Genomic DNA, 20983 nt, shown 5'->3' with positions numbered 1-20983 from the left:
CAGTAGCTCCTGCATGGGTTTGGGAAAGAAGAAAGACTCAACTGTTCTTGAGAAGAAAGACCTGATTGTACTGTAAGGTTCAGAGGGTTTTGCTGGTATCACTGGGAAGCAACGGGCTCTTGGGCTGCCTGTGGGAACCCAAGTGGTGAGCGCAGGTAGAGCTGGCTGGCTGGATTCAAAGAAAACGCAAACTGGGAAACCCTACAAAAAGATCTCAGATGGAAAAACTACTGCAAGCACCGCTATGACTTCCTTTTCAGTTGAGTTCCTCAGCTTGAAGTGTGGAATCCAAAACTAAACCTTGTATCCCAAACTCCCTGCTCTAGAGCAAGTCCTTATCTGCAGGCAATGTCGCTCTGAAATATGCAGCTTTGGTTTTGTGGATGGGGATGTCTATTTGACTCATCTCTTCTAAGCAGCGTAAGCAGTTTCACAGTGCAAGGCAGCAAAGAGAATTGCATGGGGAGCAGTGCGGTGTGCTCTGAGCCACTCTGGTTTGGCCTGATTGCTCTGAACTGCCACTGAGTTGTTGTTTCTGGGAATTTCTCTTTTTCTCCTTTTTTTTTCTTCCTTCCCTATTTCCTCATCTCTAAGGCAGCACACGAGACAAAGGTGCTACCCAAAGGTGGCTCAATGATGGGTGGGAGGCGCAGGAGAAGTGCAAGCCCTCAGCACCATGGATCTGGGAAGCTTTCCCACAAGATGACACCAAAACGCTCCAAAGAATTGGCCACTTCTGGAGGCTGCCAACTGGGAAGAAAGCAATAGAGAGAGCGCTCCGGCAGTACAACTCCTACTTGCACTAATAAGCACTGCTCGGGTCTTTCTTTTCTCCTGCAAGCACTAGGGGTTAACATCTTCCTTCTGAAGGACACGAACGCCCTGGGGTTGTGGAAGAGGAGGGGAACGAAATCCTCTCTCGCAATAAGGAGGGGAATCTTGGAGTAACTGCACAGAAAGCGCGTCTCCTTCGTCTGAGTCAGGAAAGAAACCGTGCCAAGTCAACGGGATTTATTTCAAATTCTGGCTCATTTCAACTCCTATTAACTCTAAACGAAGACCAGCTGGGATCAGCCTGCCTTCCCGAGCGGCAGGGACCGAGCAGCGCTGGCCGGCGTGCGGCGAGGACCAACGGCCCCGGGGCTGCAGGCAGCGAGTCCCCACGCACCGCGGGGTGCCCGGCTCCCCGGGGGGCTGCGGTCTGCTCCAGGGGACTCAGTGCATCGGGTGGGCTGAGTCACGGACACCAGAATAGCAGATGAGGGTAAAAAAAAAGCAATAAAAGCTCCCAAACAACAAAATCCAGCACGTACCTTCCCCTAAAATGGGATGTTTAGACTGCGGCAGAAGCAGCTGAACCTGGGGCCATTGGAGATGCCGTGAGTACTGAGGGAAAAGGAGTGCACAGAGGGCAGTGATTATGAAGGACAAGGACTGCACGGAGGGCAGAGCTGCCCGGGGGTCACAGCATCCCTTCCAGAAGGGGAAGGAGAACCTGGGGGCTGCAGCCACGCAGAGCCACTCACCCTGACCCTTGCTCCAGCCCTAGCCAAAGCAAAGGGCTCAAGCACGTTTGACTTCACTCCTAAGCAACCCTATTCCCCTTTGATTTTTGCTGCAAGGCCAATACTTGCTTATGGCTCTGCTGGATGTTTGTCCACACGAGGAATGACACTCAGCGGCTCCAAGGCTGTTAAACAATGACACGCCACGGCCAAGCACAGCACCTCCAGCTACAGAAGCTTTGCTCCAGCAAAGGAACTGGCGCTGTAGGGACTGGAAGGGACAGGCAGGAGAAGCACGTCCCGCTGCGTCCCCTCCTCTTGCATGGAGGCCGTGGCTGTGCCTTGGGAGCTGGGTCATGCACAAGCCCCAGAGACACTCAGCTGCTGCAGCATTGCACCCAGAGCCTGTGGGCCAGCACAGCCCACGCTGAGACAATGCAAAGGGCACAGGAATGGTGCTGGGAGACTCCTGATCCCCTTTGGCCTCTGCCACCGACCTCCTGCATCATCCTGGGCCTGCTGCTCAGCCAGAGGGCAACCCCACATCCTCAGGGAGCTCCTGCAGCAAGGGCTCCACACCCAACCCATCCATCAGGGCACAAACAGCTTGTCCAGGAAACAACAGCTCAGCACATTATTATATATTAAAAAAAAAAAAGGCACGGATTCCTGCATGGACAACTGAGATTGAAACCAGAAGTGACTCCGGGACTGTCCCTCGGCAGCCCCAGTGCTCTCTTGAGCCAAGTGCCATGGCAGTGCTGTGGTGTTGCCAGCTGTCGCTGAGCTCTTGTGCTCGACTGAATGGCTGGATGCAGCAGCGAGGCGCTTTGTTGCAGAAAACCTTTGAATTATGTTTTCAGGGGCAGGAAACAGAAAAGAACAAAGAGCGAAAAAAAAAAAAAAAAAAACAAACAAAAAACGCTTTGGGACAAACGTTGCTGTAAGTGATGTTTGGACAGCTCTATAACAGAGCAGTGTGGCAGATGGGAATTAGCTCCTGCCCAGTGCTGCTATAACAGAGCCCAGAAACCAGCCCCAGCGCGGCTGTGACCACGGCGTGGTGTCACTGGAGAGAACATGTGAGCTCAGAGCACAAGGTCTTCCCCGACCAGCATGTCTTCCTTCTGCTTCAAGATTTTGGCTTGTAGATGATGGAAAAAGGACAGGAACATTGGGTGTAAGTCGATGGGAAGGATGCTGTCCTCGGGACACCACCCAAGGCTGCGTGTGGAGTTGCCGCTGCTCTGGGGAGACGTGGCTGGGACCATGGTGCTGGAGCCAAGAGCCACGAGTTCTCTCATTTCTCAGGCGAGTGGCTTTGCCCTTTTCAAAGCACATTGAGTTCCCTCCGAACACCTTCTCAGGTCTTCACTCTTGCCCAGTCCTGTTACTCTACCCTCTGGGAGAGCAAACAAAAGGACTCTGACCTTGTCACACCGGAGCAAAAGGACTCACCAAGGCCCTAGAGCTCTTTGGGCCTGGCGGTGCACATCTGCACCAGGCAGCAGGGCCGGCACAGGCAGCCAGACCTTCTCTGATGTCATTGTTTATGGCCATTCCTGCCACTGAAGCAGCTGGCTCAAAGCTTTCCATGTCCTGACGTGGCTTGAATGACACTGCAGATAGGATTTCAGGTTAAAAAGGAAGTGGAAAAAGAAAAGAGCTCAGCTCCCAGTTTTGCTGAACAATGAGGGATTTTCTTGTTTCTGTGCTTGTTGTATTTCATTACCTACAGGCTCTCCAATTGCTTTCCTGGAACTGTAAAAGCCTTGCTATCAGATGTCTGCCTTGTATGACAACCAGCGCGTTACGAAAACCGCAGCGCGCAGCCACGGAGAGCAGCTGGAAAGCCACGGCCTGCCACCTGCCAACTGGCCCGGGCCCTGCGCTCCGGCACCGCGGGCCGGTCGTCCTCCACGGGAAGGGCTGGACGGGGGCTGGAAGGGAGCACTGCCAGGAGGGGTCACCCTCTGTGACCCTGCTGTGTGCCCAGCTGGGTGGCTGAACACCCTGACTTCAACCTTCGGTTCCTTCCATCCTCTGTAGTGGAGAACGGGACTGACTGGCAGCTGGATCCTCTGTATAGACACATTACTCTCTAAAAATGTTCAGGTATTTCAGACTCGATGGCAATGTCCCCTCATACAATTACCAGTTACGATGAATTAGCTTTTTATTTTCGTGAGCTTGCGTGACACTTGCATTGCTACAGGACAGCTGGGGTTGAAGGGCTGTTCCACTCCCATTCTGCTCACAAACTGCAGAGGTACGGCCTCCTCCTGCTCTCCTCCCCGGAGGAAAAACTGCTCCCCGTGCTGTCAGCCTGGGACCTGCACCTCCAGCCTGATTGGAGATGCCCAAAGTGGTGCTCTGCAAGGGGAAGAGGTTCCCAGCTCCTTGCGGCTCACATGAGCCAACTAGAGATCAATTAGTCAAGTCCAGAAGAGTCAAGATCGAGTGACAGCAACGAGTTTGTGTTAGAAGAAGTAGGAAACCACCGGGAGGAGATGACAGGTAGGACAACAGATGCACATCTCGGATGGATTTCTGAAACCTCAGCTGGATCCTGCACTCGGCTGTACGTTGGTGTTTCAGATGCTCTGACTCCTCGCTCACTACCAGAGGGACAACTGGCAGGAGCAGGACCCGGAGTTGAACGGAGCAGTGTGAACTTGGACGCAGTGACCAAAAGACAGAGGATACTTGTGCATCACGGCTCCAGCTGCCTCGAGCCTGCCAACCGCAGCTGTGAGACTCATGGCCCATCTCGGCTGCCAGGTTTGTTTGCTGAAATCCACTGGCTTTGAAATGTGTACAAACTACCCCTGGAGACTTGGCTGGGGCCTCCCTGCTGCTTTTGTTTGAGCTTTAAAACCGCAGTGGAAACCGATTTTCAGATATGTTAACGCTGGAGATGGCCGGGCCAAGTTAAAGCTAACAATCTTTGAAAAATGCTTCCTGAGCACCCAGGGAAGCGCGGGTGTGCTCTGTCGGTAATGCTGTATCAGCATCGGGATGGCTCTCTGGAAAACAGCCTTGCTCAGTGAAACCAGGCTGTGCCCTGCCGTGGGGACCAGCTGCCGGTGAAAGCCTCTCCTCGGCGTGCCCCAGCAGGGCAGAGCAGGTCCCTGCTGCCTCCTCCAGCACTAGCACCTGTGGAGGTGCCCCAGGACGTCCCCTCTTCCCTCCCAGGGAGCTGTAGGACTTCACGGGCCAAACACGCTGCTCTCCCCTTCCATCTCTTCTGCTGGTCCGTTGCCAAGTGGTGTGTGAGTTTGTACGAGCCCAGCCAAGCTCGACCTGCTGTGGGGCTACAGGGGAGCTGCCAGCATCAGGTCTTTCCCTTGGCCATGTGTGCAACACAGACTGAGAATGTACCAGCAGTAAAGCTGGATTGTTTTAGAGCACTTGTCTGCTTCCTTGTAGAGCACTCGTCTGCCTCATTTCCTACATCTGTCAAGGAGATACAATACTGAAGTGTCTTTTTCCTTTAGACATAAGCAAGACTAAGAACAAGACTAAACATCGCCTTGGTGTTAGGGAAAATTCTCCAGGAGGCGGTGTGGCTGCAGGGATCTGTGATGAAAAGGGTGTTCCCAGAGCTGGTGCTGTTCCTGGAGGTCATGGCCATGTGGGTTCCCTCCAGCACTGGTGCAGAGAAGCAACACAGAGCCAAGCCGAGGCGCTGCAGAAGCTCATCTCTGTGCCCAAGACCGTGAATGGGTGTCAGCTTCCTTGAGCTAACCCGAACCTCTTCCAGAAGCAGAAGATAAGCAACATGCTCCCTGCTGCAGGTCAATTTGTTGGCACAGGGAGCAGCCAGATCCTTGTGCGTCTCTTCCAGTAACAGCATGGACATCTCCCCTGTCACTTCTGCAGACGACGATATCTCAGCATCACTGGAGCACAAACCACTGCCTCTAGCCCAGGGAAAAGGCAGGGGAGCCAGGTGAGACCACAGCAAAGCACAGGTGGAGACCCCTGGGTACTGCCCCAGCACAGCCCTACTGCAGATGGATGAGCTGAAGACAAGTTCTCCTTAACACCACCTAAAGCGGGTACTGGACACAGCACTGCTGTCACGTCGGCTGTATTAAACAAAACCAGATGCAGCGTGTGCAAAGTGTAAACACACCGCAGCCACAGCACACCCAAGCCCAAGGCACGTGTGCCTCATCCCCATGGAGCAGGTGCCTCTGCACCTTCCACAGGCGATTTCCATGCTACCGGGCAGTTCTGCACAAATCCTGGACAGGATCTGGACATGGTGCAACCTTTGCACTTGCCCTTGTGTGAATACCTTCAAGATTTTCTCCTGATGTGCTTTCTCCTATCTTTCTCCAGCAGCCTTAAAAGCCTCTGTCCATCACTCCCTTCTGCAGCGGGCTGTGCCTGTGTGGCTTGTCTCACTGAGGATGGTTTGACTTTGTATTGCAGCTTCCAATCCTTGCTTGAAAAGGAGAAGTTGTGGTTATTGCTCGTGGTTTGCGTCTCTGGTCCATGAATTTTGTACCTTGGCAGAAACCTGAGGAAGATCCCACTAATATTTGTACATTCTCTCCATGGGAAGCTAGGATAAAAAAACTCCAAGAAAAAATGGGAGGAGAAAAATTATTTGTACTTCTGTCAGAGGGCTTCCATCTCTGAATTAGCTCGGTGAGCACAGGAACACCAGCCTGTGCATTAGGTAATGGCCAAGCGCTTGGCAGGAGGCAGAGCTGGCTCAAGCCTGTGTGGGTCCCTGAAAGTCTGCTCGAATTTCAACGTAGGGGATATACAAAGAAACGTTAAAATAGTAGATGGAAATATAGCACTCTGCTGTAAAAAAAAAATAAAAAAATAAGAGGGGAGTGATTATGAGCCGGAATCTTGGCTCTATTGAGTATTTTTTTTATATAAATAAAACAGAAAACGGCATCATGTTCCCAGGGACATGCTGGCAAAGAGCAGGGATGGAGTCTGCGAGAACCTATATTTTATGCCCTATAACTTAATAAGGCCTTTGCATGATTTTGGTATTTTTATTGGTTCTCAGAAGCGCGCAATGTCAACACGTGAAGCAGCCAGAAGAGCAGCACGTGGAGGGCCATGTGCTGAGAGGCAGCAGGGACGTTGGGGACCACGGGATGGCACCAACCCTGCAAGGGCTCCTTGTGGGCACAGGGGGAAGCAGCCTTATTTGGGGCAGGGCTACAGCCTTGTTCTGCGTATTTACGGTGCAGGACTGCCATATTAAGCCAGTGTTTCCACTTTCCAGTCAAGCCAGTGCTCAAACCACCACCTCAGCCCCAAAACAACACACATCCAGCTCCTTTGCTGCTTCCATCCCCTCACACTGTTCTCCTTTATAGCAGCCACAACATCACCAAAGAGAGAAACAATGCACTCCAGCATCAAGCATCCACACCGTGCTCAAGGACACCTGCCTGCCCTGCAGCCTCCCTTTGTCCCAGGAGGGACTCCAGGAGCTGCCACCAACCTCGTTCAGACGCGGGGTCCCTGCACGCCTCCTGGCATGCACAGTGTGGGAGCTGACCTGTTCTCTGGCTGCAGAGGCAGCAAAACTTGTGCCCCAGGTGAGCCTGGCACCTCCAGCAGCACTGGCTGCATCCAACCTGCTGGGCTATTGCCCCACAGGATGAGCCTCTGAGTCCATGCTTCTGACAGCTGAGATCCACCACAATAATCAGAATATATAAATCATGTTGTCAGGCTGATAACTCCCCTTTACAAGCAGAGAGATCTGGCTTCAGTTGCAGAGCAGCCCGTTGGCACTGGGCAGCACCATCCTGCACCCGGCACCACCGAATGAGCCCAGGCCAGATCCTGCCCTACTCCCTCGGCCCTGCAGCTCTCGTCTCAGAGACAAAATTATGTTTCTGTTTCCTATAGCATTGAGATCAGACCTCCAGACAAACCACACAAGCCTAGGATATTCCCTGAGGATTCGGAAATCATTTCCTACTAATTCCTCCTCCTACCTATATTTAGGGGAGAAACCTTGGAAGGGAAAAACAGAAGTAATCAAGTAATCACCCAAATTAAGTGACAGAGGGCAAATCCCTAAACTGCAGGCCGAGGCCAGCTGGGACAGCCAGGGCAGATGCAGCAGAGAGGCAAGCCCAGGCTGCACAAGCTGTCCCAAAGCCTACGCAAAGCCTGCAGCAGACCAAAGAAGTGATCCACGTCTCAAAGACCAACCCTCCCCCTGGATGCAGCTTTTTTTTGTGTATAAAAAAAATAATGTTTTACGCCAACCCTTGCAACAAGCCATGTCTTGGATGACTTCCTGCCCTAAGCAGTGTCCTGGTTCAGTGCCTGCATCTCCCACTCAGTCTGCCCCCACGTGTTTTGCTGCAACATGGCAAGTCCTGTTACAGCAGGACTAACGTCCGCAGTATTTGCTGTCCTTGAAATAAAAATAAATCAAATAAAAATGCATATTTCTTTCTTGCTAAGGTTTAAATGGAATCCAGCCTCCCAGACAAAACACTGCGAACTTCCTTTTGTCCCCTCACTGCAAAAGATGCCCGTACTGCACATCTGGGCTCACGCTTCAGCCACGAGGAAGGCAGAAGTCATCTTGCACGTAGGGGATTTAGACAAGAGCACACAGCATTCATCACTGTCCTTCTGGGGCAAGATGCAACCACCAAAATTTGGAAACCAGATCACAGTGACCCTCTGGAGAGGGTGCAGGAGCTGTGCTGGGCCAAGACGTGCACCTGGCTGGCTGTGACGCACACAGACAGCCAGTGCAGCTGGGAAGAGACCACTGGCTGCTTCAGGAAACCCATGGACCGCCTGGCGGAGGTGAGCAGGATGCTTTCTCAGACTCACTCGGACACCTGTGATGCCGGGATATCCAGGAGGCCCTTCTTTTCCCTTCAGTCCTTCAGTGCCTTTTTCTCCTTTCTCTCCTTCCAGGCCTTGCTCTCCTTTGTCTCCCTGTGGAAAAGAGAAGGTGGGAGTTTTCATACCCACACCATGCACGGATCACCGTAAATGCCTCTCGCAAGGTAAAAAAAAACATCACATAATTAATATTTCAGGAGTCTGGGAGGAAGAGAGCCTGCAACCAAAAGGATGAATGAGGATGAGTCATAATACACTTGAAATTTAAAAAAATAAGCAAAACCATTTTTTTTTTAAAGTTTCTTGGCTGGAGGAGAAGGAACTCCCCCATTACACAGGGTAATGTGAACTCTGCTTCTCCTGCGATGAGGCCTGAACCTCCCACGTGAATGAGACAGCGGACAACATCTGAGAGACTCCCTTGCCTCACCCAGAAGCCCTGAGCTCAGGATGCTGGAAGATTTTAAATAGGACAGGTTTGTCTGGAGCAGCCACCTGGCTCTTTCTGCCAGCGGGAAGCAGCCCAGGGCTTGACTGAACACTACAAAACCGCGTTATCTCACCCTGCGAAGGGTTTGCAGTTGGAGCAGTAGGTATCATGCCATGTCTGCTCTTATAGCTGATGGCACGTTTCATGGAGATCATCAAAAGGGCCAATTCTGTACTGAGAGCGGCACCATGCTGGTGCACCAACCAGCCTCGATGGACTCAGTCTTTGCTGTGCTAGAGCAGAGCCACGTCTCTTTGGGTTACAGCAGTGAGCAGCGGCCCTTCTGCTACCCAGAAACAAGTTCAGTTCGAGGAAACCTTGCCTGGTTCAAGAGCTCTTGGGGACAACCGGGGTGGCAAAAGAATACAGACAACTTGACTGTCTTTAAGGGGGAATCTTTTGGTCCAGCACTCAGAGATAAGCAGAACTAGAGACACATGGCAAATAGCTTAACCAGAGCGAAGCAATAAAGTGCATTGTTGTGGGACCGGCTGCTTTTTCTTTCCATGGAACAAAACTGTTGGCCTGTTTGGAAAGGCCGGCTGTGCAGGGACAGAAATCGGAGTCCTGTTCCAAAGGCAAGGTAGCAAGCTCACAGCAGTCAGATAAAGAGAGCGATGCAAGCCCTAAGCAAGCACCTGGGACCTTGCCAAGAGGAAGGGGATCTGATTTCTCTCCTTGCAAACAATGTTCTGGTCAGCGGTGCAGGGGATAATGATGGACAATTCTTGATTTCCCCTGCCAGCCCCAGGAATTCCTGATTAGCTGGAAATTCAATCTGTAAAAACTCAAATAAAACAGACAAATTGTTGGAAACTAGATCTTGAAGGAGTTGACCTTTTTGGAGATCTGATCACATGCCAAAAATGTGGGTAGAGGAGTGAAACACGAGGAGTCCATTATGTGTGTCTGCAGGAAAAAAAAAATCTTCACTTCTTATTTCTAAATAAATTAACCCATCAAAGAAGTGAGGGGATCAGAGACGAGGGCACGCTGCACCAGAATGCCCTGCCTGCTGCAGACCCTTTGTATCACACATCTTACCTTGATTCCATCTGGCCCGGGTGGTCCGCTGTCCCCTTCCAGCCCTGGTTCTCCCTGCAAGACAGAAGCAAGCAACATAAAGCTGTGCCCACACACTCTTTTTCTGCCCCCTCCCCCCCAATGCCTTCAGCAGATAATTCATGGCAGCAGGTCAGGCTGCAGCAAGAGGAGCCCAGGCCAGCACTTCTGATGTGTCCCATCCCATGCCCTAACGCTGATCGAGCTCTTCCTGGGGCAAGAGTAGCAGCTCAGCCTCCTGCTCTGTTCTGAGCTTTTTCTCCATAGACCCAGCTGTGGAGAAGAGCTCTTTCCCTGTGCTGGAAAGGGGACTCAGTCTGCCCTCATTTCACCTGGGGCTTCCCCATCCTGCTCTAACAGCTGACCTTGGTCCCGAAAAGGGACAAGAGCCATGGCCAGCTTCAGTCCATGAACTCATCCCGTCCCTTCTCCCTCCCATGCGGCACGGAGCAGCCAGTGCTGCCCTGCCTGCTGCCTCTGGGATCTGGTGTAAGAGAGGAGCCCGAGCAGAAGGTGACTGTACTCACTCTTTGACCGATGAGGCCTTGCTCTCCAGGAACTCCCAGCTGGCCAGGATCACCCTAGAAAGAAGGCACCACAGACATTGAGATGCTGTTAACGAGTATGGAGTGCTTCCTGTTGTGCTGCTCATTTTGGCTTTTTGTCCCTGTGCTCACACAAACACCTTCATCTTGCAAGGCTGGCATCACCTGCACCTCCTGCACCCCTCGGGGGCTGGAACAGCGACACCCACCAGGACAGGGCATGGAGGAGCGGGGTTGGGATGGGGGTAACGTTCCCTGCAGCAGCCATACAGCGCTGTGCTCTGCACCCGTAGCTAGAACAGCCCTGGTATCACACCAGTGTTGTGTCTTGGTGAGCAGTACTGGCACAGCACCAAGACTTCACCCAGAGCCAGCAGGCCAGGGGTGGGTGAGAGATGGGAAGGGGACATCGCCAGGGCAGCTGGCCTAACGCGACCAGAGGGATATCCCATACCGTGTGGTATCACACTCAGCAATAAAGGGTGGGAAATGGGAAGGGGAGAGGGGGCTCTTGTCTTTTGTTATGAAAATGTCTGTCCTTCCAAACAACTGCTACATGTACCGAGGCCCTATTTCCCGGGACATGGCTGAACATTGCTCCTTGATGGGAAGTAGAGAATAAATTGTTTTTCCCCTCTCTGTGCTTCCACGCAGCCTTCACTATTTTTTTTTCCTCTTCCTGTTCCCTTTAATTAAATTATCCTTATCTCATCCCAGTCTCATGGAGGAGACAGCCAACTGCTCTCCAAGCCCCAGCATGACTGCAGAGGGCGGAGAAGATCCACAATCTTCGATGGGCCCCAAATGAGTGACCTGAAGGTGTCTGGAGCTGGCAGATGGATCTTGGTGACAGGCTGCGAGGCTGGGATTTCCCTCTGAGGGTACAAGGGACATGGGGCAGCTGCCTCCCATGTGTGCCATCCAAGATAACTGCTTTGCGAGGAAGAGAGCTCATGAAATGCAGTGACAGGGGCAGAAGGGGAAGGAGTTGTGCTGTCAGGGGGCAGAGGGGTGCTTGTGCAAATCACCGTGTCCTGCTCCAGGGATGGCAGTGCAGGGGCAGCCGGGAGCACGGGAGCTGAGACAGCTGCGCAGTATCAGGATGCCACAGACACGGTAGCTCCAGTGAAGTGTCAGAAGATTTGCCAAGGAAAACATGGCATAGGATGGGGCTGGGGGTGGGGAGCGAAGAACAGTGAAGAGGAAATTGCATTTAATCCCCACACAGAGACTGTTCACAAGCTCTCCACACAGGAGCAGACCTTCAAACCAAGCCGAGAGGGGGACAAAATAAAATAAAAACCCCTCTGAGCTGCTCTGCACAGGGATTTTGTTCAAACAAAGAGATGGTTTTTATAGGCCTTTCCATGTGGACAAGAAGGTGCATTCATGGCCCTGGAGCAGGGCTCCCTCCCCCATAACCCTTAGAGGAGCTCAGTCCCCACATAGCTGAGGCTTGGAAACTGTGGCAAGACCTTGTCTGAGGGTATTTTACGCTTGAGACCTTCCTAAGACTCTTCTTGTTTCACATCAGAAGCTGCCTGGACCTCTGGGTCTCGAGGACTCGCTTCTCTGCTCAGCTTTTAGACCTGTGAAAGAGCTGAAGTTTATTGCCACGGCCCTTCCTCAGCTCAAGGCAGAAGATCCCTGGGACATAGCTTGTCCCTGGCACTGACAGCTTCCCCTGCTGTGATGGGGCTCAGGAATTGGTAGCCAAGGGCTTGAAGTTAAAATGTTTATTTATTTTTTTCCTTTTAACCTTATCTTTATCGATTGTGCGGTCTACATTGGCTGCTGGAGGGTGAGCCTGCAATGCTACCCACCCCTGTAGGAACCAAAGTGTCTATTACCTCCCTGCTCTGACAGAGAAATCGCACTGAGGGCTTTTTCTTACCTTCATGCCAGGTTCACCTGCAAGGCCAGGTTGTCCCATTGAGCCAGGCGGTCCCTGGAAAAAAAAAATATGAAAAAACCCATTGTAACCAAGTAGAAAGCAAGATCAAAGGCATAATTCCTTTAGCAGAGCCCTCCTGGGATAGCACAGCCCTGGTTGCAGTGTAATTACTTCCCCGGAGCTGGCTCAGGGTATGCAGCATCAAAGAAGCCAGCATCCCCTTGTGCCTGGTCCCTGCGGGGGCTCTGCTCTTCTCTCACGCCCCCAGCCTCCTCTGCCAGGCTCCTCTGTAACTCCTTCCAACCCTCTGCTGGTAACCCTGGCAGAGGGGCTCAGTATCCCTCCGACAGCCAAAAATGACTGCCTGAGCTGCAAAGTATGGAAAATTAAGGTATAAAAAGGTAGAAGAGAGAATGATCTTGCAAATCGTTCGTACTAGGTGTGCAGCTGCCACTTGCAGCTTTGCAGTCGTGGGGCCACAGTTCCTTAAACACCTTTGGTGCTGAGATCTATTGGGAGCTTTAATCTTTGTACATTTTCTGCTACTGCTGGTAAGAATGGGGAATGACAGTCTGGAAAGCAAGCCCCAAGATGTGACAGCAAAGCTTGTCTTTAAGGGATTTGAGGGCTTTATTTTCTTATAATACTTGCTTTCTGGACAACAATCCCCCTTCTCTTTGCAGCTAGGAATAAAGGAAAAAAGAGCATATAGTCAAAGGGAGCACTTGGCTGCACAGGGAATAAAGCCAGTTCCTGGCTTGCTGAAATGGATTTGGGCAGAGGAGGGAGCAGGGTGAGTGCTGGGTTTATTAACAAATGGTCAAGTCACGCAAAGAGAAAACTCAAGCTCCAATGAAAGCAAAAATCCTGCTTTGGTTTCCCCAGCAGTGCCAGTGCAGGGAAAGGCTCCTGGAAGAGACACAGATTTGAATAAACCTCTGTACTTTCTTGGTTGGCAGCATCCAGAGAGGCTTGGTAGCAGCTTTCCAGCTCCCCAGTGTGGTTTACCACGCTGAGAGCTCGCTCCATCCAGTCTAGCAGCCATGAGAATGGAAACTTTCCTGACTCATACACTTTGCAGTAGACTGTATTAAAAGGCACCTTTGCTGCTGTTTTCACAACCAAGCGAAACATCATGGCTGCTTCACAGCTCAGGACCTGTGGAAGGAGCTACCCAAGGGGACTGGTACCCCGGTATAATCAGCCAAAACTCTAATATTTCAACGAGAAGCAAATAAGGCCAAGACTGTGAATGAATTAGGGGGAAGTCATGGAGGCATCTCCTGCATCAGGGCACTGTTTGGCAGCTGCTGCTGCCTTGGTTATGGTGTGTTTGTGCCACTGCTTCGTGGCAACAGCAACCCAAAAAGCACCGTCAGCAGCGCAGGCATTTCTCTGAGCTCCTTCCACTGGCTGCAGACCTCTGATGGGAGTGCCACAGCAGTCCAGGCTGGCTGACAAAACTGTGCCTGGTCAGCAATGGGACTAGTGAGGGAGGCAGAAAAGACCAGTTTTTATTTTGAAGGCTCTATTTTGTTTCTGACTCTGCTCCCTGGTACAGAAGTGGTCCCTGGAGTGGTGGTAGAGCCACACCTGAGGTGTGCTTGCAGGAGGGTGGCCAGCTTTGCAATGTTTCTCTTGTTGTGGAGATGGGGCTGCCCACATACCAGCAGGGTGCCCATGCCCTGAGATGAAAATGATGCTCGGATTTGTGGCTCTCACTGTTTGCTTTGGAAGTTGATATTCAGACTTGAGGGAAATCCTTCCTGCTCATGTCCCTGGGTGTGAAAGCTTTCACCTCTGCACCCTTGATTCTCCCTCAGTCCTGCCACTGTCGATGTAAAGGGAAAATAAATAGGAGCAAAGACCAGACCTACCTTATGCCCGATTTCTCCCAAAGGCCCAGGTGGCCCCTGTGGTCCTTGTGGACCCTGGAAAACAGAGACACAAGGCTCTTTTCATGCAACTGTTTTCCCTTCTGAAGGGCCATCATTTCTGCAGCCTGTAAGATAAAACACTGGTTCCCTCCCACATCACAGCAGAGCTACGCAGTGTGCCAGAGATGGCCAGCAAGATGGAGGGACCGGTAATGGGTGCTCTGAGGCATCAAAACAGGCAAACAACAGCTCAGAAGGCCCTTCACCTTTCTGGCTCCAACCTAGAACAACCGCTGATGGTAACCTGAAAGTGTCTGGTTAATCCTCTCCCTCCAGTCTAGGAAAGTCCCGCAGACACAGACAGCAGAAGGCCCCTCACCTTGTTTCAGTGGTCCTGCTGGCTCTCCTGCAGGTCTGTCTGCACATTTCATCTCCCAGAGCCTCCCTCAAAGCTGCAGGCTCAGTTCTGACACCGTCAGACTCCCTCCTGTTCCCCCCTCAGCCCAGCCCAACTCTTCTCATTACATCTGACCCTGTCCAGACCCAGCCTTGCATTTCTTTCCTCCCTTCCCCTCCAAAATCCAGCCCAGGCTGTATCCCACACTGTCCCTGGTTGATCCACAGTCCCCTTTTCCTTTCTAGGGGTCTGACCTGATCTTTCCTCAGGCCTCCTAGAACTCTAGCCACATCTTTCACATCTCTGACCACACTGGAACTGGCCAGGATGGAGATGGGAATCAGTAGCGGGGACAAACAGACAGAGAAAGAAATGAAGACTGTATGTGCATGGAGAGACAGATGGAGAGAGAATGGTGAGACACTTGCCGGGTCGCCTGGTGCCCCTTTTGCTCCTGGAGGTCCTGAAGGCCCTTGGATACCCTAGAAAAATAAACGACACCAAGGTTAGCTCCAACCCCATGGCAATCCTTCATGCTTCATAGCAGTGACATGCAGTAAGAAGAGCGGAAAGGTGGCCCTGTAAGTGTGAGACACTCCAAGTTCTTCCTCCTGGACCAGGAACCAAAATATAAGAACTTGAGTAAAAACGAGTTTATAAAAGAAAGCACCAGTGATGGGCACTTACTGGGAAGCCACGCGATCCTGTCTCCCCAGTCTCGCCCATCTTCCCCTGTGAACACATGGTTACAGCCATTAGCAGCTGGAAATGTGCTCGGACACCTGCAGTGCTTTGGCCAGAAGCTGCAGGTTTCTGGGCACCGTGGGCACCCCCAGGGGGTTTGTGCCTTGCTGGAATTGGCAGGCACTGGGTCCCTCAGGGGACGTACCTGCAGCCCTTCTGGCCCCAGCTTGCCTGGCTCCCCGGGACGGCCCTGCAAGGCAAAAAGACAGCACACGCTGTATTGGTGAAGCTCTTTGCCTCACCCCACCTGCTCTTGTGTTTTTCTGCATCAGATATCCACACCAGTTCCCTGGAGCTTTTGAAAGGCCAGATGCCCAGCATCCTGCTCTGAGGAACACCCCAACCCACGGGGAGTTTGGGCAACGGGCTGCATGACCTACATCCTTTTGAGCAAATGCTGCTTTGGAGGAAGATTTTGCTTTGGCTGCGTGGAGGACTCATTCCTGCTGGCTGGTTCTTGTGGAGCCATTGGACAGCCCCAGTTTCTGGAGGAGGATGGGACCTTGGTCTGTCCAGGGCGTTTCATAATGCTGCTAAGAGCAATCTCAGCCAAGCTGGCACTCACCTTGGCACCTCGCGACCCCGGCTCGCCTACTGGTCCATCAGGCCCTCTGGCGCCCTGGAAAAATGAAAAGAAGGGAAAACAAATTAAGAAAAAGAGGGAAAGAAGGAGGAGGAGAAGGAAGATTCCTTCGCCACTGTAATCAGCAGTGCAGCCTGTGTTTGGGGAAGGTTCCCAGCCTCCCTGCTACAGCCTGACAACTCCCACCTCCACCAGGTGAGGTTTGGGGCACACAAGGAGATGGCTCAGGGGAGCTCCACCTGTGGATGGCTCCAGCCTCAACCACCACAGTTGTCCTTGCTCTTCTAACCCTTGGGGCATTTGGGCTTTGCAGGCAGGGCAGGGCTGTAGCTCAGAGGTTGAAGTTTGGGTGCCTGAGCTCCGCTCCTGTGCTAAGGCTTTACAGGATTTGTGCAGAGGATACGGCTCATGGGGAATGCAGCAGTCACCCCAGCTGTGGACACCTGGAAGGACACTGAGAGCAGTCCTGGAGAAGCCAACCCACACCTGGCTGGGCTGAGCAGGGCAGCTTGGAGCCCAGGGCTCAGAAGATCCCTTCTGTGTTGTGTTCTGCCTCATTTCTCACCATTCACCAGCACACTGCACCAGAACACTTTTTATTCCCCTTTAAACTAACCACCAGCTGCAAACCAAAGCCAGAGGAGAAAGGCACGTCAGGAACAGCCCAATTCTCAGACACCACCTCCATGCTGATGGCTCTGCCATGCACAGGGTCACAGTCCCAGCCTTCCTGGTATTACAGAATCACAGAACGGTTTCGCTTCCTTCCTAAAAGCCCTGCTGGTCCACCTGCCCCATGGCACATCACCTGCCTCATGGTCACAGTCGGGGCAATGAAGCTACAGAGCACACGGAGAAGCACAAAGCCCCTGCCACACAGCCCCTTCACGACTGTCCCGAGTCCCAGGGCTAAACCTGCTGGCAGCTGAGTTCATTACCTGCTGTTTAAGGAGGGGGCAGCTGCTAGGAAGCAGGCAGGTGCTCATGCATTTATGCCTGCTGGGAAGGCAGCAGCCGGTTGTGCCTGCTCTGGCACCTCTGGTCCTGTGCCAGCACCTGGGTGCGTGCGGGTGTCCGACAGGCTGGGAGCTCCCGAGGTGTACGTGACACTGCTGGCACCCACGTGAGTATGGACTGCGAGTGATCCCAGACCCCATGAGCTGAAATTGCACAGCTCGTGGCACGGCTCTGGCATCCTGCAGCAGGGGATGATGTTCTTCCAGAGGGTGCTGAGCCAGGAGAGCACTGGGCTTGGTGAGAGAGCACCTGCGATGAGCATCCGAGCTCACGGCAGCAGAGCCCAAGGCGCAGCCCCCTGCACCCTCCGAACCCCAGAAACCCATGGGTCAGTCTGATGGGGAATAAACAGAGAGGGCAGGGAAACAGAGAAGTCCACAAAGGGCATAGTAAGGGACTGTATTAACACACGGCGTGTTCGTAATCAGGCTGTGATCTCAGCTGGGACTCCGAGGCGCTACTGCAATATAAATAATAAATAATAACACAGAGCGGTGCTAGAATGTAATGGTAAGAGGAATTCTGAGAGCAGGCCAATGTGGAAATAGGGAAAACAGGAGCCAATGTGCTTAATCGGGATGCAAACCGAGTGCCAAAAGTAATAAGAGCGTTAGGGAGCCAACGCGTTAGAAAAGCAACTCCAGTATGACAGGCGAAGAGGGAGACGCACAAAGAGCGGCAGTGTAGCAGCAGAAGATGTACAGGAAGCTTCGCCAAATTATTACAGCAGACAAACACTGTCCATATAAAATAATGCAAAAACTTCTACTGTGCTTGGCAAACCCCCGTGCCGCTGAGCGTACCAGAGGCGGAATAACCAAGAGCCTGTGCTGCATGCCAACAACCCACAGCTCTCGGTGCTCTGCCTGCTCCACGGGATGGATGGACAGAGGGGAGCTGTGCAAAGGCAGGGATGGCACAACCAGAGGGGTGACACTGCCACCACAGCTGCTATCATCAGCTCCAGAGGCTGCTGCCCTGGCTCGTGCTGCCCACTAGACCCCAGAGCAGATTTTACTAACCCACGTCCCTGCGAACCGCAAAGAACAGTGATATAAAATAGAAAGCTGTTCAACACCAGGGCTCCCAACAGCTCCAGCTCTGTATGTTGGAGCAGCGGGAGAGCAGCACATGGAGGTTTGGGGAGCACGCAGGAGACCCAGAAAAACACAGAAACCTGCCCCAGGCTGGGAATTGGGCTGCCAAAGACAGTGGGGTGTCAGCACGTGGATGGCACCGGCACACTGCCACCCAGCTCCTTGCCCTCCTTGGAAAACTAACCGGCCCCCTTGGCTCTGAGAAGCGATTTGGCCGTTTGGGGCATTACACCTGTACTAGCCAAGGTTGAGCTGCTTGTGCAGAGGGGAAGGGTTCAACAGCTTGGCCCTGGTTTTACAGGATGAAGGAACAGGGTCCAGAGGCAAGTGGGACATGGGAACGGCAGCAGTGACCCTGGTTAGAGGCCTCTGCTCCAGGACAGGCTGCCAGGAAAGCAAAGCAGGGTGCATCTCACCCCTTCAGAGCCATCTTCTGCAGCCTGCCCTGCCCAGCCCTGGGGTTTTCCACACTGCTGGAGGCTGCTGGGTGCTCCCAGCCCTTCGGCTGGCCGGGGCAGTGTTTGCAGTATCCACGTTTCCTCCAGCAGAGCCCTGTCACCAGCATGGCAGGACCTGCCAGGGCAATCTCCCTTCACAGCAGTCACCTGGCTAATCCCATCACAACACATCTCATCAGCCTCTGACCTGCCGGAGGAGAAAGTGACCCCGTGTTCACAAACGCATGTGGCAAGCTTCATCTTCCCCAAGCCTCCTGGGCTGAAACCCAGGATGAAGGCTTCCCCTAATTCGCCCTGACAGGAAAGGCTACGTTTAGCCAATTAGCGAAATCTTTTAAACTCTTTTTTACTGACAACACTGGTTAGAGAGGGGTGAGCGAGGTCCTGGCGGCTCTCCAGGAGCATCCCATGCCAAGCGCCGCGGCGCGCAGCACGCTGCCTTCCCCTGCGGCCCGGCTGGGCGCACGAGGGCAGACGCGGCACACACTCGTCCCGAGAGCACGGTACGGAGGGTGCAGAGAGAAAGCAGGGTTTGGTCACCAGCCCAGCACCTCCAGGAGCCCATGAAACAGAGAAGGAAGTTTCTCTTTAGTTGTGTTACAATTTCTATGGTGGTATGCAGCTCAGGACAGGTCCTGATGGGCCAGGGCTGTACAAGCAGTGCGAGCTCTGGGCAGATTTACAATGTAAAAAGGAAAAAAAGGAGGGTTAAATCACGATCTGTCTGCTCCTTTGCACATGGACTGCCAAGGCACAGAGAGATACAGGTTTGTGGCTGAGGGAGCATTTGAGAACCTGCTCACCTGTTTCACCAAAGCCAGGTGGGATGAAAATGCAGCTCCAAGGCACTGCCGTGCCCATCCCAAAGCAGCTCACCCACGGTCAGTGCAGGGATGTCCTGGGGCAGTGCCACCACGGCACAGGAGCCACTAGACCAAGTGCCACCCCTCATCCAAGTGTGGATACGTCACTGTCACAGTGTGGCCAAGTGGAAAGCAAGCAGATGACTCAGCTGGAGCTTGGAGACATCACTGGTCTGCAGCTAACATTTCCTCCAACACTTCTAATGCTTTTCAGTCAATTAGAAAGAACAATTAGGAGCAAACCAAAAATGCCTCTGCTATTTCTCTGTAAGCAACTTCTCAGCTACGCCTGGAATAAGCAACTGCTTCCAGGTTTGTTACAGAACACCACAAATTCCCAGTGTTTAAAGTCCTGCAGTCAGTGCTGCTGCAAAGCAGCGGGGCTGGGTGGCAGGAGATAGCGGTCCCCCCACACGGAGGGTGCAGATGTGCCCTTGTTGCCTCCTCTTTGCAGGCTGCACCTGGGCAATGCCTAATGCAGGAACCTGATGGCTGAATGTAAGAGAGAAATGTGCTCTGGGACCTGAAAAGCGCCTCTGTCAATATCCAACATCCCCTCCAGTGAGAGTAAGATCCCGTTGACATGTTCAGACACACCTTGGCCAGAACAGGGCAAGGTCACTTTACAGAAGGATTTCAGGTGTGGCTTTATGTATGAGTTGCAAAGTTAGTGCTCCAGTCAATATTTTGCCTTTTGTAGAGGCTCTCAGTCAATTCCTAGGCTCCTCAATACCAAACTCCTCAGCAGAGGACGCTGGAGGCCAGGCACTGTCCTCCTGCATGGAGCTGATCGTCAGAAACAGGCTTTGGAATATACAGGAGATAGAGTAAGGGACCGGCAGAATCAGCCTCCTCCAAACACAAACCTTGACGTGGCTAAGCAATTAGGTTAAACATGTGCATGGCTGTCGTTAGGTGAATGTTAGCCACGTGCCCAGGTGCTACACTGAAGGATGAAGAAGGGAAGTGAGCCTGGACTCGCAAGTCCCAGTTTCTCATCCTCTCTCCAAGAGAAGAGAGGAAGGGGGGACTGATCAAAACAAAGAGATAAGGAGGAACAACCGTCTTGTCATGACTGAAAAGAAAGTTACAGTTCTTAAGGAAATTTCTTTTCAAAAGTTGTTCTTCTATCTCGACAACACAAAAGCTATCACAACGTAAATACAGGCCCCCAAAAGTCTCCGTTGTTCTTTACAATCAAAACCATACTTGCTATTTACATTTTCTTCAAAAGTGAAATTACTTTAACGAAGCATCCACAGAGCTCATGGAATCCACAAACATCTGGCAGAGGCTGCCTTCATGTTTCCACTCTGAATCGAATTACACCCCTTCTGTAAACGGGGACAGACAGAGCGTAATGCCTGAAATTACAACTGGGGGATCGTTTCCCCATCCTGAGAAAACCAAGAGCTGGAATAGCAGGACAAACTAAGCAAACAAAGAATAGCATGTGCCTGGAATCTCTTCTGAGAGCATGAAGAGAAACAAAACGTGAGGGATGGAGATACAAACCAGAAATCCTCCAGGCATGAGATCTGCTGGTCCTTACAACAGCAACGTTCCCACATCGTACTCACTGAAATCTGTAGG

General features: G+C 52.4%; 1 protein-coding gene across 1 annotated transcript in view; it reads right to left on the bottom strand.

The window, feature by feature from the left end:
* COL27A1 (collagen type XXVII alpha 1 chain) overlaps positions 1-20983 on the bottom strand; it is a 148955-nt gene that overhangs the window by 26617 nt on the left and 101355 nt on the right. The window contains exons 29-37 of the mRNA XM_082775483.1: positions 15938-15991; positions 15518-15562; positions 15316-15360; positions 15057-15110; positions 14232-14285; positions 12355-12408; positions 10443-10496; positions 9898-9951; positions 8349-8456 (exon numbers count right to left, since the gene is read on the bottom strand). Coding sequence (XP_082631609.1) covers positions 8349-8456; positions 9898-9951; positions 10443-10496; positions 12355-12408; positions 14232-14285; positions 15057-15110; positions 15316-15360; positions 15518-15562; positions 15938-15991 — 522 coding nt within the window. The remainder of the gene's footprint in view (positions 1-8348; positions 8457-9897; positions 9952-10442; positions 10497-12354; positions 12409-14231; positions 14286-15056; positions 15111-15315; positions 15361-15517; positions 15563-15937; positions 15992-20983) is intronic.

This window comes from Aythya marila (assembly GCF_965140915.1).
Source record: "Aythya marila genome assembly, chromosome: 19".
NCBI lineage: Eukaryota > Metazoa > Chordata > Aves > Anseriformes > Anatidae > Aythya > Aythya marila.
This window is presented reverse-complemented; position numbering and strand designations above follow the sequence as displayed.